General features: G+C 47.1%; 1 protein-coding gene across 2 annotated transcripts in view; it reads right to left on the bottom strand.

The window, feature by feature from the left end:
* Positions 1-27,088, bottom strand: part of WWC3 (WWC family member 3) — a 119,915-nt gene that overhangs the window by 57,182 nt on the left and 35,645 nt on the right. The window contains exons 2-5 of one of the 2 annotated variants that reach the window (XM_038586798.1): positions 23,073-23,182; positions 17,512-17,715; positions 5,708-5,784; positions 4,484-4,563 (exon numbers count right to left, since the gene is read on the bottom strand). In XM_038586798.1, the coding sequence (XP_038442726.1) occupies positions 4,484-4,563; positions 5,708-5,784; positions 17,512-17,715; positions 23,073-23,088 (377 nt within the window). In that variant the 5' untranslated portion in view covers positions 23,089-23,182. Of the gene's footprint in view, positions 1-4,483; positions 4,564-5,707; positions 5,785-10,367; positions 10,623-17,511; positions 17,716-23,072; positions 23,183-27,088 lie in introns of those variants that run through there. The other variant, XM_038586799.1, reaches the window with a different exon arrangement.

Raw genomic sequence — 27,088 nt, 5'->3', positions numbered from 1 at the left:
AGACACACCCACCAAACGTACCACATGGGCCTCTTCTGAAGCTGGACCCGAACGCACTGGAGATGGGAAAACTTGCAGGAAAGGAGGTGATGTTAAGAGATGATGTTATTAAGTGGAGGTACAGGCATTATAGTTATGTTTTCAAAAAGGATCCCTAACTTTAGGAGAGCTATTTATGGATTAACTATGATTCTAGGATTTGCTTCAATAAGGCAGTAAGGGTTTGGGGGATGCGGTGGCCAACAGACTGGCCCCTTTGTGGTTAGTTGCTGAAGTGGGGTGAAAGGCACAGAGGGTTCCATGATACTATTCTCTCTACTTTTGTGTATGTTTGACATTTTCCATCATTAAAAGTTTATATATATTACACACACACTTACACACACACGTACCTAATTCTATCATTAACCCAGAGATTATACTCATGGCCAGTTCCCATTTACAAAAATTAACAACATACATAGACCTAAAAAAAATACAAAAGGTTCTTTTTTCTTCACTTGGACCCAAGCGTAATGATGGATTTCCTTGCTAGCCAGGAAAGCTCACCAAGATAAACAAGTAAGAGTTTAAAATGTTATAAGCGGCTAAATTCCTGGCGAGGTGTTCTGGAAAAGAATATACTGGATATTCTGGGAAGCAAGAAGAGCAGAAAATTTTCTGGAGGAAAACCTAGGGTCTCTGCCTTAAGTCAATATTGGTCATAACATCCAAGAAGCCCATTTATGTACAACAGCCCGTGTATCATCTGTGCTTGGAGTTAGGGTTTTATAGTAGGGGCAGGGTTAATCACATTATCAATGCTCACAGAAGGTTTTCCAAATTTCTCAATAATAATACCAATTCCACCTGAGTTGATAGAAACATAAGAGCCAGTCTTCAATACCAGAAAAATGAGGCTGCTTTTGTCTCCTACACAGCCTAACTCAGGGGAAGGCTGTGAGATTATTTTTCACTTGCAAAGAATTTTGAGCATGGCATGTGTGCCCATTCTTTGTCTCCCTCCTCAGAGGACAGAGTGAGCATGTACAGTGACAACGCAGCCAATTAAACACTGCCTCTCAAGGCAGTGCTAGCCAAAAAGCTGCAGTGACTCCCCCGGGACCCACAGTGAGTCCAGAACCTTCTCCCATGCCAAGCCTCAGCCTCCACTGGGGAGGGTGGGCATCCCCACAGACTCTGGCAGGGAGTGAGGACTGCCCCCTGGGCAGGGATGCATTTACCCCTGCGAGTCCCCAACGTGAGACCTTGCTAAGGAAAGCAGAAAGCAACTACGAAGAGCACTGGCCCTTCTCTGCTCTGGCTGCAGGTGTCAAGTACAGCCCTCCCTGTGCTGGCTGCTTCCCATCCCATAAACCCGCAGAAACCAAGGCCACCTCTTCCTCTTCTTGACATTAGTTCCACTCCAAGCGATGAATCGGCTTCCCAGAGCCCCGGACGGAAAGGGCTTTCCTCAACCACTCCCCACCCACCCCCGCCCCAAGCCCCGGCACCTTTGCTTTTCGAGCGTTCAGCCTACAGTTGTGCCAGTGGCACCTGTACTCGCAAGGAAATAGCCATGGCCAGAGCAGCGGGGGCCAAAGGGATGGGTCCCGGGCCTGGCAACCTCACTACTGAAGCCAGAGCGCCGCCGGGGAGGGGGGGAGGGGCAGAGTGCCGGGCCAGGCTCCCCTCTGAGGCTCGGGGGTCCTGTGTGGCCTCAGAGTGATCCTGACCCACCTGGAATCTCAATCACCTTCTCCAGAACTTCTACAAGGGAAAATTGACCTAACTGCAACGTCCACGTGGCACAATGCCTAGCATTCAGTTGCATATTACCTAGACACACTGCGAAGTCCCAGCTCTCCCTGGTAATGAGAGAAAGCTACCGTGTGGCCGAATGAAAGAATGAACTCAATCTCCGATTCAAGCAGACAGCCTAGTAGAAGACCTCCAAAATTAAACTGTTTGCTTCTGCTTATTTCTTATCTGGCCCTTTAGCGAAAGTGACACAGGAAAATGCAGCCACAGCCCAGAAATGCACCCTAGCAGGCATATGAGCATCTGGAGGCTGGCTGGCAGTAAGGAGAAGGTAACAGAACCTGTACTAGTGCGTTGGGAATGGACAAGATGAGCAACAAAAGAAGACTGATTTGTCTAAGCAAATTTTTAAAAAGCTGTACTGCAACACCTCGGGGGCTCAGTGGTTGAGCATCCTCCTTCGGCTCAGGGCGTGATCCTGGGGTTGAGTCCAATGTCGGGCTCCCTGCAGGGAGCCTGCTTCTCCCCCTCTGCCTATGTCTCTGTGTCTCTCTCTCTAGGTCTCTCATGAATAAATAAATAAAATCCTTTAAAAAAATTTAAAAGCTGTACTGACCAGGGCTAATTAAAGTAACCACCACCATGGACTGAAATCAGGGGAGAAGGTGGGCGTGCATACACACCACTGGATAATGGTAGAGAAGCAAAAAGCTGACAGTAAAGTTAAATGACTCCAGGCCACAGTAAGCATGTGGATGGGATTATCAAAATCCACTGTGTGGTGGGACCTGCAGAGGGCATGATTATGTCTCAGGGCCAGAGAAAGCCAAGACCCCCTGGCAGGACCCAGCTCACCTGTCTACTTTGACTCCCTTGGTGCCTATTATATGTCCTTAAGAAAGAAATGGGCAAACAAATCATCAACCAAACCAATCCTGGATGATTAAGAAAGTGAATCTCAACCTAGTATTAAACAACAGGGTTTGACATGCCCAGTAATTACCCTTTATATGGGGCTGAGATAATTATGCTTGTCAAACACTGACATTCTTGTATCACTTCCCTGTAAAGAGCAATACTTCGGTCACATGTGACACACTGTCATTGTATCTGCATACAGGATTCAAGAGAGTGGCATGCTGCCCACCCTTCCCGAGAATAGTAACCACACAGATCCCTGCCATTTGCTGAAGGTTGACTATGGCAGGCACTGGTGCTGCCCTCTGGACAATTTTTTTTAAGATTATTTATTTATTTATTCGTGAGGGACACACAGAGAGAGGCAGAGGGAGAAGCAGGCTCCCTGCGGGGAGCCTACTGGGGGACTCAATCCCAGACCACAGGACCACGCCCTGAGCCAAAGGCAGATGCTCAACCACTGAGCCACCCAGGTGTCCCACCCTCTGGACAATTCAGCCCAATGATCATGGCTCTGGATTGAACATTCATGTCCCCCCAAAATTCACAAGGCAAGCCCTAACTCCCAATGTGATGGTATATGGAGACAGAGTCTTAGGGGCAGTTAGATGAGGTCATGAGAGTGGGGTCCCCCAGGATTGGGTGTCCTTAAAAGGAAAAGACACTGGAAACCAGAGCTCACCACCACCATGGAGAGGCATGGCAAGAAGGCAGGAAGCACCTTTGCCAGTGCCTTGACTTTGGCCTTCTAGCCTCCAGAACTGTGAGGAGGAAATGTTGGCTGTTAACTCCCCCAGTCTGTGGTAGTTTGTCATAGCAGCCCGTGCTAAAACCATCCCCACTGAACCATGAAAAAAGCAGGCACAGAAGGTTTCATGAAGCAGATGCTCAAGTTCAGCAAGTCAAGCCAGGCTCTGAATCAAGAGAGAATAGACTCTCAACCCACCGACAAGCATGTAATACCCTTTCTCAAGAAAATTAATTCTTTTGGAAGAACAGTATCACCAGTTAGAAAATAACTTTTGTTCACTGAACTTGCTGACTTAATACAGCTCACATAAAAAGAATTCAACCCCGAACTCTTAAGTAGGGATAAAGTTCTAACTGTAAAGATGCCAAAAGGAAGAAGACCTACAGACCAGACTGTCCAACAGGATGTTCTGGGACAATGGGAATGTTCCATTATCTGTGCTATCCAAGGCAGTGGCCACTAGCCCAGTGGTTCTCAACCGGGGCCTCGTGTGCCCTCCAGGGAACATTTGGCAATGTCTAGAGACATTTTTGGCAGTCACAACTGGGTGAGAGGGTACTACTGGCATCTAAGGGGTCATAGCTAAACATCCTATGATGCACAAAGAGTTACTTGGTCCAAAACATCAATCACGCCAAGGCAGAGAAAAATCTACACAAGCCACAAGTGACTGCTGAGCATTTCAGATGTGGCTATGCAACTGAGATTCTAAATATGTAATTTTATTCCATTTTAATTAATTTAAGTTTTAGGATAAAAAATGTTGAGACTAAACCGAGTAAAACTGGAATTCAAATTTAAACAGCCATATGTGTCTTGGACAGTGCAGCTACAGAGAACATGCATAAAAAGAAAACAAAGGTCTTATTTCTCACATATTTCCACTTAAAGGAACCAAGTTATCTTCAAGGAAAAGAAAGAGTCTGAGGCTTAGGACTGGGAAAAGATGAGCACAAATAAAAGCATAAAAGCGAACACCCATGAAGCTTTGGGACACATGCCCAGGCACCACACAGGTCAGCCCAAGAGGAAATCACAGAAAAAGTGCCCCTTCTATAATCACAGGCAACTCACTCTTGCAGGGTCTCCACCCCTCTCTCCTTGTACTGCAGTTCTTGCTTCATCTGGGTCAGCTCTCGTTTTAATCTGGAAAGCTGAAGACAAATTACATTTTTTTTTCCAAAAAAAAGCTATGAAAATGATTTCTACAGTTGTTAGCATTGTCATCCAAGTTCCTGATTAGTTTACAACCCCCTGGATCATCTATCTTCTCCGTGAACTTCCATCCACGGGGCATATATAAACAGCCAGCCTGGAAGAAGCACCTTGCTTAGATACAAAAATCCCAGATCACTGACAGGTTCCTACCTATGTGGAACCCACAACCATTTTCTTTTTCAAGGCAGTGATTTATACATTACAAGTAGCAAACTATGTAATACTTTTTTTCATCTTCCCTCTACTTACTACTTAGATCCCATGCATGAAACACTGTTGCTAAAAACATGCTGTCCCAGTAGGGAAAGTCAATCCCTTGAAGTGCTTAGTTCAACAGATTCCAGCACCCACTTCAGGCCTGTGTTAAAACTCAGGGGCTGGGCCTGGGAGCTTATGTGTTTAATCAACTCCCCAGGTGTTTTTCTCAGGTGCACTAAGTTCTGAGAACCACTGCACTAGAAAAGAAACCCTGGTTTCGGGAACGAGACACCAGAAGAGGAGGCTTCATCTCCAAGATGTCTCCCACGCCTCATTGCCAATGCCACAAAACCGTCCCCCTTCCCCTACAACCAAGACAGGGGGCTGAAAGGATGAGACAGGGTGGCACATAACGAATTCCAGTGTCACTGGGGAAGGAGCATCAGAACCTTCTGGTCATAATGGCACTGCAGGAAGGATTTCCCTAGGAATACAGCAACCAGGGAAGAGCAGCGGGTGCTAAAGCTGCCACGGGTCAGACCTAGCATCCCTCTAATACAGGGAAGCAGTCCTTTGAGATCGGGGCCTAATGTCACCAAATCCTTCCAAATTGGGCGGGAAGAGTCCAGCTCTATGAAAAACACAGAGGGATATACAGGCCATTTTTTGATAGATGGGCTGAGGTTTCAAAAAGAAACTTTTCCCCTCCTATTAGAAAAAAGTGAAGAGTAAAACCAAATGTAATAATAATCCACGAAATTGAAAATTTTACCAAGATACGAGTGTTACACACACTGACCACCATGAAGTGAGCCATGATAAGTTATGTTACATAAAAATACATATGGAGCTTCTAGTCATGAAAGCACTCATTTTACTCACCCTATCCCGACGACTTGCTATTTCTGCTTTAATTTGGTATGGGTCGTACTTTGTATTTGCTGAATATCCAGAGAAGGCTAAACAGAAGGAAAATACTTTATTTTATAATGGATCCTTTAAAATAAGTAAATACACATAGACAGGAACTTCTGAATCAACCATTAATTCTAAGTCTCCGATTTATAAGCTGGCCCTGGCTCCTAAGGGATTAACATTTCACATCCTCAAATCTTGATGTTTCACTTGCCTTTCTGGGTGATTCCACATGAGGAAATCCATGGCTGTCGGTAAGTCAAAACTCTGTTCACTTCGACTGCAAATTTACTCAGGTTTAAAAACCACAGATACACTCAGCAGGGTGCGGGGGTGATTGTGGTATGGACACCTGCTCTTACTACAGAAATAGTACCCGCAGCCTGAATCCATTTTGACACTCTTTGCACATGCATACGTACACAGATGGATGCCTCTAGAAGGACGGATACGAATGGTTATTCTCGATGGTTTCATCACCAAAGATTTCATTTCTATTTTCTTCACATCTATATTCTCCAGGTGAACAATTTTTGATGTAAGAAACAAACGACTACTAGAGATTTCGAAAATAAGAGACAACTTTCTAGTAACGTGTCCGTATCCGGCAGGCCTGCAAAAAGCTGTTGGTCCCAGGCGCACGTCCGGGCACCCCGCAATGCGGCACCCCGACTGGGACGCCGGCAGCTACTTTCGCTGCGGGTTTGGCTGAAACCCACCGCACGACTGGGCAGCACAGCCCACGGGGCCCAAACCCCGACCGGCCACAGCACCGGCAGCCCGACAGCCAGAACCGGGGGGCTGAGCACGGCCAACTTCTGCGGGCGCACAGGCCGAAGAGCCTCCCCCAGCCTTCCAGCGGCTCCGGTGCCTGCGGCTGCTGCTCACCTCTATCACCCTGTTCACCTCTCCGCGTCGCCTCTTCTTGATGCTCCTGCATCCTTTCTCTTCGGCTTCGGAAGCCGTCGCGTGTGCGCAGCAGGGACCCGGCCTAGCCCTACCCTAGCCTGTCTGCACCGTGGCCACCCCACACCGGTCTGATCTGCTTCCGGGCCACTGACATTAACTCCACCTGCGCAGGAGACCCAGCTGCAGTGCCAGCACCCTCCCCTTACTCCCTTGACCTGGTCCTGAAGGCTGACTGTCATTCAGATAACTAGGTGCCAACGGCTAGAAGCTAGTGCAAAAGCCTTTCCTGACTTTGTATCAGAGAAGGATGGCTCCAAGTCATCAAGCGGCTTACGCAGCAAGATTGTTCAACAGCCCCAACCAGAACTACACCCGAAGTTAATCTGAGCAGTTCGGAGGGCAGCTCTTTAAAAAACAGTTCTATAAAATACTTACCACTGAAGTCCTTATCAGTCAGAAATTCAAACCATTAGAATCTACCAGAAATAATTATCCGGACGAGCTAATAAGCATTTGCCAACTTTATCTTAAATGCTCTTATATTTAGAATCATAATATCTCGGGACGCCTGGGTGGCTCAGTGGTTGAGCGCCTCCCTTCGGCCCAGGGTGTGATCCCGGGGTCCTGGGATCAAGTCCCACATCGGGCACCCCCGCAGGGAGCCTGCTTCTCCCTCTGCCTGTGTCTCTGCTTCTCTCTGTCTCTCATGAATAAATAAATAAAATCTTTTTTAAAAATCGTAATATCTCAAAGACAGGGAGTAAAACATTTTTAAAATAGAATTCTTTCTTAGATAAAGAATATCTATTTCCAAACCCTAGAAACTTCCACCTTGACTGGCTCTTTGGCTTCATGGAAGATCAGCACTAGAGTGACACCTTATACAAAGCCCTTAAGAATCAAAAATCAGGGACACCAGGATGCCTGGGTGGCTCAGCAGTTGAGTGTCTGCCTGCAGCTCAGGTCCTGATCCCGAGATCCTGGGATCGAGTCCCGCATGGGGAGCCTGTTTCTCCCTCTCCCTGTGTCTCTGCCTCTCTCTGTGTCTCTCATGAAAAATAAGTAATCTTTAAAAAAAAAATCAGGGACACGTGGGTAGCTCAGTGGCTGAGCGTCTGCCTTTGGCTCAGGTAGTGATCCTAGGGTCCTGGGATCGAGTCCCCACATCAGGCTCCCCGCGGGGAGCCTGCTTCTCCCTCTGCCTGTGTCTCTGCCTCTCTCTGTCTCTTATAAATAAACAAATAAAATCTTTTTTAAAAAGTCAGAAATCATTTATATAAAATCTCCACATTAAACTCCAGGGACTTAGAAGTTTCCCAGATCTGAGCTGAAGGGATTTCCACATGGACCCAGATAATAAGCCCATGAGCCTCGGGCTTGCTGACTCCTCACTTCCACGTGTGTCAACTCGTCACCTGGCATTTGAGGAAGACAATGCCAACAGTTACCACCTGGGATTGTTCCCTTTTGGGGTAGAAAGTAACCCCATCACCAAAGTCCAGGGGAGGTAACTGCGATGTTAAACAGCAGTCACACCCTGGCCTGAAATCGTTGCCACAAAATTCCTGTGCAATTTCATAGGGAAAATCAGCAAAGAGACTTGAAATAACAGGATGCAGCTGGACAAACACACAGCAACCTGTCCCCCAGTTCTCTCTCCTTCCTAACTAGCGGGACCTCGAGCTTGTCAGGTATGCACCTGTGCCCCGGGAGACTCGGTGTGTACCTAGCCCTGGAGGGGGAGCCTGAGAAACCGTAGCGTCAACAAGCCGCCGAGTCACCCCACGACAGGCGGACTCTGTCGCGTGACAATAGGTGTCCTTTGTCCAGGTCCACGGGAGTTAGTCTTTTCTGTTACTTACAGCTGAGACCGTCCTAAATGATGGAATAGGTTTGGCTTATGTAGATAGCATTCATGTCAGCTTTGCTACAGTCCCTACAATGTTAAGATTCCAAGAGTGGGAGGAGGGAACAGGCAACTCGATTACCTAAAACAGCGAGCACACTTATCTTCAAACCCTAAGGAGAGTTGTGAACACCGGCATAACTTTGAATAATATAATTCAACTCATATAGTTCTTAGTTCCTTACATCTACCAGTAAGTCTCATGTAACCCGTTTCCAGAGTCCAAGGAATACCTCTGGACTCCAAACTCCATTTTTCACAGCACACATTTCACAACATTTAAAAAAAGAATTGTTGGGAAGCCTGGGTGGTTCAGCGGCTGAGCGTCTGCCTTTGGCTCAGGGTGGGATCCCAGGGTCCCGAGATCGAGTCCCACATTGAGCTCCCTTCAGGGAGCCTGCTTCCCCCTCTGCCTCTCTCTGTGTGTCTCTCATGAATAAATAAAATCTAAAAAAAAAAAAAAAAAGAATTATCTTCCTTATCTTCTGTTAAGACACATCTCCGATCTCAAGGTTTATGATAAATGCCAGACTTTCACCTCTAAAGCTTTCTTCTCTCTTGAAGACTTGAGTGGGCACAGCTATTAAACAGCTTAAGGAGTCCATGCAGGCATATGGTAGCACTATGGGGGATCTGAGAACAAGGTTATGATCTAACTGGACCACAGAAATGTAAACTATTGTACCTTGCTATTAGAAGGTGCCTTCTACCTTTAATTTCACCTATTCTCATAAAATCTTTGTGAGAGTGGGGCATCTGAGTGACTCAATCGGTTGGGCATTCAACTCTTGATTTTGGCTCAGGTCGTGATCTCGGATCGTGGGATGAAGCCCCATGTTTGGGACTCTGTCTCTCTCTCCCTCTGACTCTCTCCCCTACCACCCCCGTGCTCACTCGTGCTCTCTCTCCCTAAAATAAAATAAAACATCTTTGAAGAGATGATTACTTATCCCCACATGACAAAGACTAAGTTTGTAGTGACTTGATCTACATCAGTCAAAAAGGGACTTTCTGTCTGAAACTTGGGCTCCTGTGGGCCTACAGCCCAAGATTCTTTAATCAGATCAGCTTTTCCATCAGGAGAAGGAATGGACCTCTGGCTCCCTGGTGCCAACTGTCCGATAGGTGACCATGACCTGTGTTTTTAGCACTCAAGATGCTGCAGACCCCAGTACTTATTCTGGATTTCGATTTTCTGGGGTCTTGAAAGGGGAAAACATGCATGTCCGCCTCTATCTCCCTTTTTCTCCATTCCTCACCGGCCTCCTCTGTGCTGTGAGAACCTGAGATCACCTCTATCTCCCTGTTTCTCCATTCCACACCGGCCTCCTCTGTGCTGTGAGAACCTGAGATCGCCCCAGGGGGATAACACGCTTTAAAAGACCAGAAGTCCTTCTCCAAAGACTTCCTCTGGGCAGACTGGTCCTGAGGACCAGGTGTGCACCTCCAGGCAACAGCACTACAGGGAGTTGCTCAAGGAAGCCAAGAGAATTCTGGCAGAAAGGATGGCAAGCCCCGACAGTTCCCATGCTGACAGGTACTAATTACCAGAGCAGCGACAAAAGCACGCATGTAAATAACCCAGGCCAATGGAGGAGGGCATGACATTTGTTTTTAAAGCCACCATAAGCAAAAGAAGGGAAAAAAAAATCAAGCCCACTCAGAGGTGACCTACAGAAGTAAGACAAGATGCCACCAAATTCAAAATAAGAATCTCTCAGAAATGTTCTCCAGGACAGACTGGGAGATTATCTCTCAACAGACATGCATGCCCTGCAATCACCTTCAAGATTGAGTCTTGCCAACTAATACCTGTGAAAAATGCTGCGTGATCCATTTTTCTCCTGCCAGCTCCAACACGCTTGCATGAAGGAAAACAAAAGGTTGAATGGATGGACCGTGGCCATTATCCTAAGCGAGATAGTAGAGGAGAAACCCTCTACAGTGGATAACCAATGGAAGACAGTCTTTGTGGGACGGGCTTAAAGCCTCAGAAAGAATGTTGGCAAAACTGATAACTGATAAGGTCAAGCTTCACCACCACCTAACCCAGGAATTCAGGGTGGGTCAGCACTTTCTCACGGGAGAGTAGACCAACTCTCTCAACCACCCAAAGATACTTTTGGTGCAGACTTCTGGTAGTTTCTAGGAGCCAGGATAACAAAGTCATATTCCTTTTTTTTTTTCTTTTTCTTTTTTTTTTTTTTTTTTCTTTTTCAAAGTCATATTCCTGCTGCTGGAAGAGACCATCACAAGTCAATCTAGACTAGTGGATGCTCACCTCTGGGAATCATCTGGGGAGCTTTACAAAAAAAAAAAAAAAAAAAAGTCTGACCCCACCCATAGCCAGCTAGATCAAAATCTCTGGGAGTGGAGCCCAGGCAGCAGTTTTTAAAAGCCCCTCAGGAGACTATACCCTGCAGCCAGGGTTCAGAACTACTGATGTAGACCAGGAGTTGGGAAACTTTTTCTGCAAAGGGCCAGACAGTAAATACTTTTGGCTTTGTGGGCCATATAGTCTCTCTCAAATCCTCAACTCTGCCGTGGTAGCTACTACAGACAATTGGTTAAGTGAGTGGATGTGGCTGTGTTCCACTAATACTTTATTTATAAACAGCCAGAGTGGACAAGATTCAGCCCAGAGGCCATACATAATTTGCGGACTGTGGTTTTTTTTTTAATATTTTATTTATTTATTCACGAGAAACACACAGAGAGAGAGAGAAGCAGAGACGCAGGCAGAGGGAGAAGCAGGCTCCATGCAGGGAGCCTGACATGGGAGTCGATCCCGGGTCTCCAGGATCACGCCCCGGGCTGCAGGCGGCGCTAAACCGCTGTGCCACTGGGGCTGCCCACTGACTGTGGTTTAGACTATAATTTACCCCATGCAAGAACCCCTTCCAAAAGATCCCGCAATGGTCATATACTTCATCTGAATGCATCAAGAAGCTAAATTTTCTCAGGAAGACTGAACACTTAGCTCCAGAATAAATACTTCTGACATAACAAACATATTCAGTGGAAAAGGCAAAGGGAAGGATACACTACAATGAAGAAGGTAGGGCATCTTCTTCTAGATGAGGAACCAATTCATTCTTCACCCAGAGAGAATTATGCTCACTGTATAAAATAAATGCATGGAATTTGAGACAAACTTTAAAATAAATTTAAAAACAGAAAAAGGCCTTCCTCTCTCCACCTCTAGATATGAGCGACGTTGACAATTTACTGCAGTTCCTCCTGGTTTTTCTTTCTACTTTGTGGTGGAGGATAACGCACATGAAGAAAAGTGTGCAAAACAGTGAGTTAATAATGCAAAGCAAATACAAATGTAACTCCCCAGGTCAAGAAACACAAAGGTCTCCAATTCTCAGGTAGTACTTTCTGTTTTCAATGTTTGTAGCTATCCAGAATGCTGCAATCAATTCCTTCACTACAAATATTTTAATAAACTCCCTTGCCAGCAATACAACACAACACGATACATGAAGAAATAGGAGTAAACTACAAAACAGAGCTGCAGAGGAGGAGTGGGTGCGTGTCAGAGCGCGCGTCCGCTGCCAAGCAGCTCCAACCCCTGCTCTGCAAGAGCAGAAAACAGGACTGGGGACCAGGCAGCCCCCAGAAATAAAGTGGAGTAGGGTTCTGAGTTTTGGGGACATGTATGCTAAAATCCAGCCAGCATCTGAATTTACTTTGCTCAAGGATAAAAAATGGTCAAGGCTTGGATATTCTTAGATTCCAGATGGCCCAATATTGACACAAAATCTTTTCTCTCCAGTGAATGGAGTTTTATTCTGGTGATTTCCATAACTCAGGGTGAAATCTGTCAAGGGGATGGGAGAAATGCATACCCCTTCCTCCCAGCCTCCCCTGTACCCTTCTGCTCCAATATTAAAAATGGCTATTTTAGTTCATTCCTCTGTTCACTATCGTTGCCTTATCTTTCCCTACAGTTGGCCATTAGGGACAAATTGTCCCCCAACACTTAGTATATACCAACACCAGGTGCTAAATAAGTATGTGTTGGAAACTTACTGAATAGTTTGGCGATCCTACCATGGGCCACAAGAAGGCCAAGGAGTAGATGGTGCTCTACCGTCTGCTTGCCCCTGTTAGTGTTGCAAAACTGCCAAATAACTTGTCAATTTACAATCGGTCTTTATTTCCAGATAACTTGAACCACCAGAGAGGGCAAGGTGTTTCAAAAACACAATTGGCTCTTTTGTGCTGCCTCTTCCATGTCTAGAAACAGTACAAAGCACGGAAGGTCACACACACAAACAGATCTCGGTTCAAGCCCTTTACTGGGTATGTAAGTTAGCCTTCCCAATATCGTTACTCACATGCACAACAAAGACAGCTTCGTGTACCTCAGAATGTTGCAATCCTGACAATGCAGAGATCATAACACTAGCCCACTGAATACTGGCTCCTTTCGCTTCAAGTCATTGCCGATGAGGGAAGTAATGGGAAATAAGTCCTGAATGTTATTCTGTTCCCAGTACCAGGAGACACCTGCCTACTGTAGAGACTAGCTCTGACAGCAATCTGGGCTGTGTGAGACCCATGTGGCCAGAGAGGATTCCTTTGAATTATCCAACAGAGTTTTCCTCATCATAATTGGTAGTTCAGGTTAAATGGCAAGCTGAAAGAGCTCGGTCAAAACCCCAGGGACAGCAGCAACCTGGTAAAGCACTTGGATCAAGGCCTAGATTCCATTCAGAGTCTTTTCCCAGATGAGCCCATAGGCCCCGGCAAAATCCACCGGTATTTCCAGCCCTCTGTGAAAATAGATGGGCCCAATCTGGCCCCTAAGGCCACATACACGAGTGGTTGCAGAGACTGCGTCTACACAGACTTCTAGCAGGTTGGGATTCTGATGAGCTTGTCAGAATCTCAAGTGAACACTCCAGAGTCATCTGCTTCCTCTACTACAGGTTTCCCCATGCACTGCTCAGGACAGCATCTTGAGTTTTCATTAAATTCTATGGAGCACAGGAAGGAATATAAGTGAGTGCAATTCCCTACTTGCCCCAATGTCAGGGGAGAGAAAAGCCCCTGGAAATAAAAAATCTGATGCTGAGGGATATCCCAGCATTAAAGGGCTACAAGCTCTCGGTGTTCTCCATCTGCAGGCTCAGCTCTGCCCAGGGACTCCTCCTCCCTCACTTCCCTCAGGGCTGGTGTGGAATCCAATGGGATGCTCGAGGGTCCTCCTGTCCCTGCATCAGCAAGGGCTCAGGTCCCGACCCCCACCTGCACTGCAACTCAAGTCTCAGCAGTACTAGTAGTAGGTCATGTGTAAGAAACATCTTCCCTCAAGGCAATTTTTTTGTTTCAATCACTGGCAAGAATCTTCCTACCAAAATTTTCTGACATGTCTTTCTCCCATTCCATCCTTACAAAAACCAACTGGAGAGCCTTTGGAGACCTAACCAAACCCAATCACGGGACAGATAAAGTCCCTAAAGGTGGTGGGGGGGATCCCTGGGTGGCTCAGCAGTTCAGTGCCTGCCTTCGGCCCAGGGTGTGATCCTGGAGTCCCGGGATCGAGTCCTACATCAGGCTCCCTGCATGGAGCCTACTTCTCCCTCTGCCTGTGTCTCTGTCTCTCTGTATCTCTCATGAATAAATAAAATCTTAAAAAAAAAATAAAAATAAATAAAGGTGAGTGGGAAGAAACATTCTGTCACACTGAATCAGATGAAATTGCCAACGTTCAGCCCTTTTTAAGCTACAAAATTAACAATTTCATATGGTTTAACCTAGCTTCTATCCTAACTTTCTAAAAGGCTCAAAATCGCTACCCATATGCTCTGAAAAACAGTTATAAGCTACTGCTGCAGCTAGGTGCGACCTCGAGGTACAAAGTCCATGGGCTTCTAATCCTCTGAGGTCACTAAGAGAGACCAGTTGCTGGGCCATAAGTCACCTCGATAGATTCCCAAAGACTGAAATCTTATATAATGTACTTTCTGACCACAATGGAATTAAATTCGAAATCAACATGACATGTTGAAAAAGTCCCAATAACCCATGAGCCAAACTATGGAAAGAGCCCAGATGTCCATCAACAGATGAACTGATAAAGAAGATGTGATATATATAGATATAGATATATAGATACACACACACACACACATACACACACACAATGGAATACTACTCAGGCATCAAAAAATTAAAATCTTGGGGTGCCTGGATGGCTCAGTGGTTGAGAGTCTGCCTTCGGCTTGGGCAATGATTCTGGGGTCCTGGGATCGAGTCCCACATGGGGCTCCTCACAGGGAGACTGCTTCTCCCTCTGCCTATGTCTCTGCCTCTCTCTGTATGTCTCTCATGAATAAGTACAATTTTTTTTTTAAAAATTGAAATATTGCCATTTGCAATGACATGGATGAAACTAGAGGGTTTTATGCTAAGGGAAATAAGTCAATCAGAGAAAGAAAATTATCATATGATCTCACTCATATCTAGAATTTAAGAAACAAAACAGAGGATCATAGAGGAAGAGAGGGAAAAATCAAATGACAAAATTAAAGAGGGAGATAAACCATAAGAGAGTCCAAAAAACTGAGGTTGGCTGGAGGGGGGCGGTGGGGGGACGGGGTAACTGGATGATGACGGGCACTAAGGAGGGCACGTAATGGAATGAGCCCTGGGTGTGATATGAGACTGATGAATCACTGACCTCTACCTCTGAAATCAATAATACATCATATATTAGTTAACTGACTTTAAATTTATAATACGTATTTTTTAAAAGTAAAAAAAATTACTTAAAAGAACCCATGGGTCAAAAAAGAAACTACAAAAGACATGAGAAACCATTTTGAATTGGCTGAAAAAATACCAACGTTTGTGGCATGTAGTTAAAACGGCACGTAATGAAGAAGTCATGCCTTTAGAGGTTATGTGGCAAAGTAAGAAAGCTCAGAAACCATTGATCTAAGTTTCTATTAGATCTACTTTCTACTAAGTTTCTAGCTTAGACAAGCTAGAAAAGGAAGAAGAGGGTAAAACCAAACTAAGAAGGAAGAAAATAATAAAGAGGAGAAATTGATCAAATAAAAACAGACAACAGGAGAAGGGAAAAAAAACCCAAAGCCAATTGACTGTAATAGATAAATACAATCAATAAAAGTCTAGCTACGCTGATTAAGAAAAAAAATAAGATGGGAATTATTAATAGCAGGAATGAAAGACAGGACATCACCTCAGAGTGTCTGGATATTTTTTTTAAATGGTAAGGGAATTCTACAAACAACTTTATAACCTGACAACTTGGAACAGCAGTCGGCAAGTTCCCTGCTGGCCAAATCAAGCCTCTTACCTGTGTTTACACTTTTATCAGAACAAGCCACACACATTGGTTTATGTATTGTCTCTGGCTGCTTTTGGACTATAAAGACAGGGTTGGGTAGTTGCAACTGAGACCATATGGTCCACAAAGCCTAAAGTATTTACTATCGAACTCTTGATTTTAAAAAAAAATTTACTGACTTTTGGAGGAGATGAAACAAATTCTTTGAAACACAAAAATAACAAAATTGATTCAAGAAGAAACAAAACATCTGAAAAGCATATCTACTAAAGATACTGAATTTATAGTTACAAACATTCCCACAAGGAGCTCAAGGTCCAGATAGCTTTTCTGGTGAATTCTCTCAAGTTCTATCAAATACCAATCCCACACAAACTCTTTCTGAAAAGAGAGGAGAAGGGAACACTTCCCAATTCATTCTGTGAGGCCTGATAACCAAAATCAGAGAAAGACAACATGAGAAAAGAAACTCTGGAGATAAGAAACCAGCCTCTAAAAATTAGCACCGAGCTGACCACTGCATTCTGACGGACAGTTTAAACAAAAAACAGAGACTAAATCAATCTAGTCGATATCAATATTTGAAGAACAAGAGATAAGACGACCTGGAAACAGCATACCATTATACCCGGGGCCTGACCTTGCCTCTTAAATTCCTGTTCCAGAGGGGATGCCCCACCTCGGTCCTCCCCACAGCTTGTAAGGCGATTTCACCCTCAACAGCAGGGGCAGTAAGAAAGGCCGATGGCCCCTCGGCCTTAAGTCCGTTTGCCTTGCAACACAGAATAAAGCTCTGCCCACATCTTTAACGTTCAAAATGGTGTCACCAGAGCCAAATACCTGGCAACGTGGCACTCATGTCACAGGTAAGTCTCTCCATGTCCCAACTAGACTTAGGTTGTTGTAACACAAAACCAAGCAGTGGCACCTTCATAGCTTCTTTGCAAGCTCACTGGCACCCAGCGCCATCACGGCCATGTGCACCTGTGGGGGGCTGTTAAGTGGGACCACTCTGTTGTGAGGGGACAGGCTCAAGCAGTAACTGAGTGTGTCCGGAAGAGAACACTTTGCTTTCTGAGACTGGACGCGGTTCCTTCAATAGCTGAGCATCTGCTGAGCACTCATGAAACGGGGGCTCACATCCAGCAGCCTCTACAACTAAGAGGGACTCCCTCTGACAACATCAGCATGCACCCAGCTCACTGGGCCGGCCCTCTGGCTCCCACGGAGTCCCTCCACAGTCAGTGGATTGCTCCAGAAAGGATTCTACAAGGAGACAGGTGCTCGACACGGGGGATGGCTCCTGAATCCTTCCACACGGGATCAATGAAACTGCCGTGCGGCCTTCCCAAGGATCACCCCTGACGAGCACCGTTCGCGGCAGAGATCTCGGGGTGGAGCCCTTTTCCAGACTGACTAGGACATGGGGTGGTTTTGTGTGGCTACCTGAAACGTGCGTGTTTATGTCCTCCCTGGCCCACGAACGTAAGGTCCGGAGGGCAGGGGCCCTTGCTTTCGCGGGCTCCACGGTCCCACAATCAATGCGCGTGTGGGGAGACACAGGGAGGCCATGGCGCCCGACTCGAGCCCAGCGTCCGCAGGCGGCCTAGCGGAGAGGCGGCAACTCACAGCTGGCGTGGGAGCGGCTGTCGTCCTCGCACATCTTGTGCAGCTGCTGGTACTCCTCCTGAGCCAGCTCGAACCGCTGCTGCTTGACCTGGTAGATCTCCTTCTTGGCGTTGAGGGCCTCCTGGGCCACAACCAGGTACTCCTTGAGCATCCGCTCCTGCTCGCGCCGCCACTGCTCCCTGGGGTCCTCGAGCTGGGTAAGCTCTGAAAGTGAAAGGCCAAGAACGTAAGTGCCTTAACGGTAACGTCTTCAGGGTGACCGGCCGTCGGGCAGGTAGTGACCCGAAAATCAGTGAATTGCCGGGACGCGTGGGCCGGAAGCATCTACGGAACGAAGCTTCCCCACGCGTGGAACACCTTTTGTTCACGTGTCCATGGCTGAGGTGAGAAAAAAACTATGGATATGCAATGGTGGGCTGGGGGTGGGAGGGGTGAAGACGGTACCACACAATTTTTTACTGTGAATAAACACTGGCGGAGATGAAACCAGAGGGCTTATCACAGGCAAACCTTCTGAAGATTTTATGTGAGAGAGAGAGAGAGAGAGAGAGAGAGCGCGCACATGCAGGGGGAACGGCAGAGGCAGAGGGCGAAGCCAGCCCCCGCTGAGCGGAGAGCCCGACGTGGGGCTCGATCCCAGGACCATGACCTGAGCTAAAGGCAGACGCTTCACCCACTGAGCCCGCAGGCGCCCCTTGTCACAGTCAAACTAACGGCTACCTCCAACCTTCTCGCTGGCTTCTTTGGCCCCGGACGCCCCTCTGATGCAGCTTGCCCCCTTCCCCTTGCCTCGGCCCCGGAGCTGCAGCCCTTCTGAGTTCTCTGCCGGCTTCCTCATCTCCTGCCACCTATACATTCCCTCCTTTTCCATTCCGGCTTTCTCACTCTACGAGGGAGGCTCATGCCTCCCTCTGGCTCCAGCCTCTCTCCTGGGCTCCCACTTTTCTTCCAACTGCCTCCTAGACGCATCTCTACCTGGACGGGCCCAGAGAAATTTTGAGTCAGTCATCCAAAGCAGATCTCATTCTACACAGCGCCCTTTTACTACCAGAACCGGAACCAGAACAGTGACCCTACAATCACCCGCTTCTCCTCCTGCCTCCCCTCTAGAAGTGAGCAGCAGCACCTGGATCTATCCACTTGGCCACCCTGGGACTCCTCCTCAGACAAAGCTTGCTCGTCTCCCTCACCCAGAATCATCCACTGGTCATCAAGAACTGGGGATTCCTGCCCCTAGAATTAATAATGACTGGTGACATACCCTTCATTCCCTCTCCCCTAAGTTCGCTCAGATCCCCATGACTCCCCTCCAAAACCACGCAGGCTTCCTGTCTCATCCCAGCAAAGGCCACACTCAGTGCACTCACCAGAGACACCTTCCTAACTCTGCTTGCGACTCTTTAGCACATGAGTATCTTTTATAGCAGTATCCTCCCCGTGATCAGGAGTCCCGAAACTCACTCACCAGCTCCGTTTCTGGTTTCTGTCCTTTCCCCCCACAGACACCCTACACAGGATCAATTTTTTCCCAAGCACCGCTACTTCTGTCATTTTCTGCCCACCAGGAAACCCGACCATCTTCCAAGTCCCTCTGTGAAAGCCCCTCCTTTCTGAAGCCTCCTCTGCCCCCTACCCCAAGCACACCCACCTCTCTGCAATGGGCAAGACTGCAGTTCTTACCACTGGGCACGCAAGTGCTGCCACGCTTCTGTCCCCAGCCCCCCCAATCTGCCCCCACCAAACTCCAGGCTCCTCAAAGGCAGGCAGGCACACGGCCTCAGCCAGCGTTCTATCCTCCGGACCTTCCCTTCACCCGAAAGCCAGAAGCCATCGCTAACTGGCGACTGCAGGCTCATTGATGAGGACGGAGGGGGCCGTGTGCTCCACAGGCAGAAGACCAAGGTCCTGAAAGTTGATCCGGGCTCTGAGGATACAGAATGAGCAAATGGGGCAAGTCACCCAGACTCGGAAAAGGCTAGCCTCCTTCACTGCAGCAGATCTCCTAACGGAGATTTCAACACAAGTGTTGTTGCCTCAACAAAGTAAAAAACACAAAGCCATGTCTCTGTTCCCAACTCAGAGACCCCAGGCGATGGTGGCTGTTTTACCAATGACATATTGGTAAACACATGCAGGCTGCTGGCAGCCAAAACAAAATAAGAGCGAGCTCCGACAAGAGAAGTGCTGGCAACATTCCCCCAACCCAAATTTTAAGTAAATCTCCAATTCGCTGTATGTTACCTACCTAGAATTGAAATAAAATTTTGAAAAAATAAAAGTAAATAAAGTGTGCAAGGTAATTCTTTTAAAATGTGCCTGGGGAGCTCCCCTCTATTTGCTAGATGGGATGCCACTTAATTTCCAAACTGTTTAATAAAACCAATTACATCTTAATAAATAAGTTAATTAATTTAATTAAGTGTGCTTGGCCAGCACTGTAACAACAGCCAAAAGGTGGAAACAACCTTAATTCCAGCAACTGATAAATGAATAAAACACGGTGTCTCTGTGCAATGGAAGGTCATCCCGCCATAACAGGAATGAGGTGCTGCTTCACGCCACAATACGGATGAACCTCACACACGTCATACTGAGTGAAAGGAATCGGATACAACAGGCCACGTAGGGTACAATTCCGTCTACATGAAATGTCCAGGAGAGGCAATCCAGAGAGAGAAAGGACGTTTCATGGTGGCCAGGGGCTGGGAGCCTGGAGGAGGAATGGGGAGTGACTGCTAATGGGCTCCAGGTTTGACTGCGGGGTGAAGAAATGTTCTGGAACTAGACAGAGGTGGTGGCTTGTACAACACAGAACACACCAAATACCACTGACCTCTGCGCTTTAAAATGGTTAATTTCATGTTCTGTGGATTTCATCTCAAAATGATTGGAAAAAGTAAATGTTATGTCATGTTTACTTTACCAAAGACACACACACACACGCCTGCTAGGATGTCTCAAGGAAGTTCTCCCTTGAAACCACCTTTCGCCAACATCCCCTACCCCCCAACAACGCCACCCCAGGCCCCTACTGGAAAGCCCCTCCAGGCCCCAAAAGCTCACACCAGGAAATAAGAAACCAAATAAAACAACAAAAATCAGGGTCCTGAGCTAGCCCGAAGTTCACATTTGGGAGGCCTAGGGCGGGGCAGACTCACGGCTGTAAGCCGCCGGAGTCGCTGCTGTCTATGCAGCACAGAGCCCACCACAGCCCGCAGGCACTGGCTGCACTCTGTACAGTGCACCTGAGGCTCTTGGGAGCCTCGAAGGTGGTCAACCCAGGGACCCTCTGGTCCCTCACACCAGACCAACAACCTGCACATTTCCAATTTAGTACCTGACTCCTCAGGTTCTGTGCCTTTAAAGAGTTTTAAAGCTGTGCTATGAAGACTTGGGTTCTTGGGAGCAAGTTTTCTGGAATGCAGTGTTTGGCCCCCATGTACAAATTATGCAACAATAATCACCTTTCTTATTCCTGAAAGAAAAAAAAAGTTGGGTTCTCTGATGTCTTCATCACCCGCAGCGCTGAGTCATCCCACTTATACTCACAGTGGCTGGAAGAAAGTCCTTGGGGATTACTCAGTTTTTGGGTTCATGGCCACATCTAGTATCATGTAGAATCCTTGAGGGTAGACACTGGGTCTCACTTCCTTGAGTTCCCAGAGCCCCGAGTGACTAGCACAGAGAGGTGCTCTAGAACACTCCCTGTGACAGTGAACAAGTGAGCAAGGAGCACCCACGGTTCCCACAGAAGGGGGCATGGAGGGATGAGGAAGCTGGGTTTACAAGGGGCGAGCCAGAACGGGTCCAGGACCTCAGTGGCAGGCAGACTTTCCAGAAAGGTTGTGTAAGACAGATGCCTCTGCCATTCAGTAATACCACCTGGGCTCAGGGAAGCCCTGGTGCACAGGTGCCCAGGCCCAGACTGCAGCAACCCTCACTGTGGGAGTGGCCCTCACCTGCAGGGGCAGCTTCACCTGTGGGAGTAGGCCCCCAACTGTGGGAGCGGCCCTCACCTGCGGGAGCATCTTCACCTGAGGGAGCAGCCCCCACCTGCGGGAGCAGCCCCCACCTGCGGGAGCATCCTCACCTGTGGGAGCAGCCCCTCACCTGCGGGAGCAGCCTCACCAGCCGGGAAGGCAAGGTGGGACAGCAAGACCTCTGGAACACGCCCAGTCCTGGGGCACCAGGTGGGCCGGGGCTCCCGGGAGGGCCGCCTCAGCTGCAGCCTCACCACGCACCGCGCTCTGCCGGGGTGGTGCGGTTCCCGGAAGCCCTCCGCCACTCACACCCCGGGCTCGGCAGGCGCGAGGCCCCCTGCGCTGCCAGCAACTCTGCCGCCCCAGGCCGAGAACGGCAGCCTCGCCGTCCAGGTTCCGAACCGACTCGAGGCTGGCCAGGAAGTGCCAGGTAGAGACGCCAGCCCGGGGGCGGGGGCCACACCGAGGGGTCAGCGGGCGGAGCAAGGCGAGGGCGCCGATCACCCACCACCTCGGGCCCTCCCTGCCTCCCCCTCACTTAATCACGCGGACGGAACACACGCTGAGGGGGGCCGCACTTCGTGTCCCCAGGGGCGCAAGGTAATGCCCCGCAGAGACACCGGGGAAGCCAGGATGCCATCGGAGGAGTGGGTCCCCCGCTGGGGCAGCGGGAGCGGCCGTCGAGCCCCCGGAGCAGAGCCATGAGCCGGGTGCGAGGGTCGGCAGCACCCTGGGCCCGCTCACTAGGTGCCAGGAGCACCCTTCCGCCCGTGACAACGAAGATGCCTCTGGACACTGCCCACTGGTCCCGGGAAGCAAAACCAGCCCTGGTCGAGAGGCGCTCGCGGCTCTAACCGATGCCTTGGCCTGCTCAAGCACGCACTGTTATTTTAGCCGTAGTCTTTACACAGTTTTCTCCCTTCACAAAGCTCAGAAAGGTTTGGTATATGGAAGTTAAAATTCAACGTGTAAGACAAAATGAAGTTAAGGTCATCGCTTGGGCGTTTATTGTTCCAAGAACCTGTAAGCTCCACTTTGCAATAAACAACCTTCTCACTATGAAAGGTATTTCTATTTCCAGACTGCCTGGGAAATTTATTCCTTTTATTAGACATTAAAACCCTCTGTTAGGGGCAGCCCGGAGCGCTCAGTGGTTTAGCGCCGCCTTCAGCCCAGGGTGTGATCCTGGAGACCCGGGATCGAGTCCCACGTCAGGCTCCCTGCATGGAGCCTGCTTCTCCCTCTGCCTGTGTCTCTGCCTCTGCGTGTGTGTGTGTGTGTCTCTCATGAATAAATAAATAAAATTTTTAAAAAATATAAAAAATAAAAAATAAAATAAAACCCTCCGTTAAACATATTCCATGCAGTCCTGAGCAACACACAGCAAGGGAGCTACCCAACTGCCTCATGTTTTGAAGAACTCAACAAACTAAAACTTCAGGTGACATTTATGAAATCCAGCTTACCACCGCAGTGGGTGGTAACGATTGTTTCAGCTCTACAAAATGAGTTCTTGGCATCTTTGAGATCAACATGAAAAGTCATTCAAGTATAATAACTCAAATGTGGCAGTCTACTTACTATTTATGTGGTCCATGTAATAAATTCCAATTTGTTTATCGTATACGGTCTCCCATCCTAAAGGAAGTTCATCCCCAACGCAATCGGCAAAAGTCAATGGCTTTGTTATCCTGCAAAATAAAATGATGAAAGCAAATTTGAAAGGTCAATTTCATTAAAGTTTGCTGAATCAACTCTAGAATTAGATATTATCTCATCTAACTGCTTTTGCTCCAACTATTTAGTCGGGAAATGAATTCACCAGCTTTGCCTAAATACTAATCAGCAACAATATCAGTACACTTGCAGTTAAAAGCGTTCCTATCTCAACGTGCAACTTTAAAGAGTGAAAATAGATATGGACAGTTACAAAAGAGGTAAAACGAGCATTTTCTTCCAAGCAGTATGTTTAATGAGGTGATGACACTGGAACCTCCACGATAGAACACCTATATTTTGGTCTCATTCCCTTACAAATGCCCCCCACCTCAGCTGTCGCCATACATCACAGCTGAAATCTATCTAAAAGGTATCGGTAGGTTTCACCTACCAGAGGTCATTGGTTAAGGAGGTAAACGTTAACCACCGACCAAATGCAAAAAGCCCAACAGGCCTGGTAAGAATACAAGGACATACCTACTAAACACTGGCCGTGTTCCTTATACTGTAACAGTCAGAAATTTGCAAAGGGTCCTTTTTGTTTTCTGGAGAAAAACAAAAGCACACTGTCTACAGATCTCTCTCCTTGAAGTAAATGTGACTAAGGAAACCTTGGCTTGACATAGACAGATAAAGGGTTTCCAGATGGGTTTCTTTAGGGAGAACCTCCCCCTCCCCCATATCCCATGATCACACTGATTGACAAGACAGCTGTTGTATAAAATAGGCCACACCTTATAATTGTCTGAGTCTGGGCAGCTATCTCCTAGGCTGTCTCTATAAATGCACACTGACTGGTATGCATGGGAATCCGATAACCTCAATTTCACTAACTCAATCCTCCCACATCTTCTGTTCAGGTCCCTGGCCCCAGGAAAGCGAGATACCACAACCACGGCCAAACCTCACATGACCAGTATGAATTCTGAACATGTTATTTCCCCAAACTGGTTAGACAACAAGGCTCTGTCTCTCCCAGTAACATTTAGAAACCGATAAACACCATCAGAATGGCACATACTGTAATTCGTCTTCATTTCACACATGTTTTTAAGACGTCAGAGTCAATATCAAAACAGAAATATACAGAAGGTAATAAACTGCACCGCAGACAGCCCGCCAAATACAACGCACTCGAAAATGCACAGCATCTCATCTCAGGATGAGCCTACTGTCCCATTCCACAACGCCAATGTCTGTGGCACGATTCCTTTGCAGGCCACGAGTGGCATGATGGTGGTGTGTTCCAAGTCAAGCAAGTAACAGTAGGGCAACATGAATGATTCAAGTCCCGAATGGAACCAAACCACGATAAAAACAATGCTGCTTTAAGATATATGGAGTCCTGGGCGCATCTCTGCCATTTCAGGGTCACACGTAAGCTTAAGAGAAAAATGCCCAAGCACAGGTGCATTCTGAGCACGTTCACGTCTATGATCTCATTTTATCAACAGATAGAGGTGGGAAACCTAACCTTACAGCACTACTAAGCCCACATCACTTCTTAATTGAGAACTGTTATAAAACCATTTTAATACTGATGTAGTGAAATGCCGGGACACCTGCACCCCAATGTTCATAGCAGCAATGTCCCCAATAGCCAAACTGTGGAAGGAGACTCAGTGTCCTTCGACAGATGAATGGATAAAGATGTGGTCTATATATACAATGGAATATGACTCAACCATTAGGACGAATGCCCACCATTTGCTTCAACGTGGATGGAACTGGAGGGGATTATGCTGAGTGAAATAAGTCAATTGAAGAAGGACAATCATAGATTAGCTCCTTGAGAACAATTATTCCATTTCAATTGCCTTTGACCCCTAGTATCTGAGCTAGGAATAAAGAGCTTGCATTTTTACCAACAGTTTGCTAAGGGGATTAATACAACGCACCCAAGCACTCTCCTACTATTGACAGCTACATTATTTCCTAACTTCTGTTACTATATTCATAAGCACTGCTTTGGAAAACACTGCAGCCATTTCTCAAAACAGTTAAATACTGAGTTTCCATATGACCCAGCAATTCTACATCTAGGTGTATACCCAAGAGAAACAAAAACGTATGTCCACACAAATCAATGTCCATACTGGCATTACTCACCTTAGCCAAACGGTGGAAACAACTAAGGATTATCAACTGACGAGTGATAAATAGAACATGGTCTACCGATTCAATGGCCTATTATACAACCATTAAAAAAAGAACGGAGTACAACACATGCTACAATGTGGATGGACCTTGAAGTCACTGTGCTGGGTAAAAGAAGCCAGACACAGGCCATGTGTTGTATGGATCCCTCTGTAAGAAATGTCCAGAACAGGCAAATCCATGGAGACAGAACATAGATCAGTGGTTGCCAGGAGCTGGGGGAGAGGACACAGGAGTGACTACTAATAGGTACGGGGCTTCTGTTGGGAGTAATAAAAATGTTGTGAAATGAGACAGTGGTGATGGCTGCCCAACATGAATATATGGAAATCTCATGAACTGTACCCTTTAAGTGGTGAGTTTTGTGCTATATGTGATTTACATCCAAATTTTTAAAACTATGATGAAAGGAACATCTATGTGTATTATAAAGCTCATAATCTGTATTTATAATTCTTTTCCTCGAAAAGGCCCAAGAAATAAATTTTCAAGGCTGAAGAATATGGAGTTCTTTTCTCTATATCTCAAATTCAATGTAGAACATTCATAGTAAAGTATTAAGAATAGGAAATAAAATCATCTAAAACCCAGAAGCCCAGGATTCATGTTTTCGTTTATTTTCCTCTCTTCTTTGTCCTGCAGCTCATTTTTCCACCGCTAATATCATACCACAATGTCATACACTGATTTGCTTATTTCCTCATGGCCTTACCTCCTTGTCAGTACCACTGTCTGTCATGCTAGAATCTTCCATCATTTGCAGTAAAGCATAATTCATTTACCAGGCACCTCCAGTCATCTCTTTAGGTGAATAATTTTCTGCTCTTTAACTGTGAATAACGAAATGAGCCTCCAGGAAGCACCTGATATGAACTGCCGAGGTGTGTTACCCTCAGCACACTCCTACCGGCGAAGTAAGAGATGGCCTTTTTCATTACCCTCTGGGGATATCTTCAATGCACTTGCTCAAGCACTCAGAGGAAACCCGTGTGGCACAATCATGTTTTACTTTCAAGGAACAAGTTGGTAGGGAGTACAGTGTTAAGTTTAAGAGTGTTTTCAGAACACAGGGGAGATGGGGAAACAGGGTAAGCAACCAACTGAGAAGCAGGGTACCCACCGTCCCCAGGCTTCAAAGCGAGCTGACGTTGGCCAGCTCTCACCGGTCCATTCACCTCATCCCCCTATCTGAGCAACACTGGCCCAGAAAGGTGCCCTCGACCCCCTACCCAGAGAAATTCCCACTGCAGATCCTCCCATTAACGAATGGCTCTTCTTGGCCTCAGCAAAGGAAATGAATATATTTTGCTGGCCAATCTTACCGGACTCGGTCCACCAGAAGGGAGAGAACGATGGATGGCACAGATGCTGGTTTCATTGTGTTCCCTTTTGCCTGTCACATCCTGCAGGGCTCTTTAAGAAGCCATCTCAGTCATCTCAGTCAAAGCCAGTTCCAAGAGAGCCCCTTCATTGCCATGAAACCCTGGATAAGTCCTTTGGTTTCTCTCTGGGCCTCAGTTTCCCAATCTTCAAAATGGGGATGATCAAACAAACCTGGCAGGGTCATGCTGGCCAGATGCAGCCTCTCCAGTGACAGCATGGAGACCAGCTCCATCCACTCCCCTTCCTGCCTCCCTCTCAGCTCTCCAGCAGCCTCCCTTCGGACTGTATTTGTTTCCTTCTGCTGCTGTAACAAATTGTGACAAACCTGGTGGCTTTAA

This window comes from Canis lupus, chromosome X (genome assembly GCF_011100685.1).
Source record: "Canis lupus familiaris isolate Mischka breed German Shepherd chromosome X, alternate assembly UU_Cfam_GSD_1.0, whole genome shotgun sequence".
Classification (NCBI taxonomy): domain Eukaryota; kingdom Metazoa; phylum Chordata; class Mammalia; order Carnivora; family Canidae; genus Canis; species Canis lupus.
The sequence above is the reverse complement of the archived record's forward strand: the minus strand, read 5'-3'. Positions and strand labels throughout refer to the sequence as shown.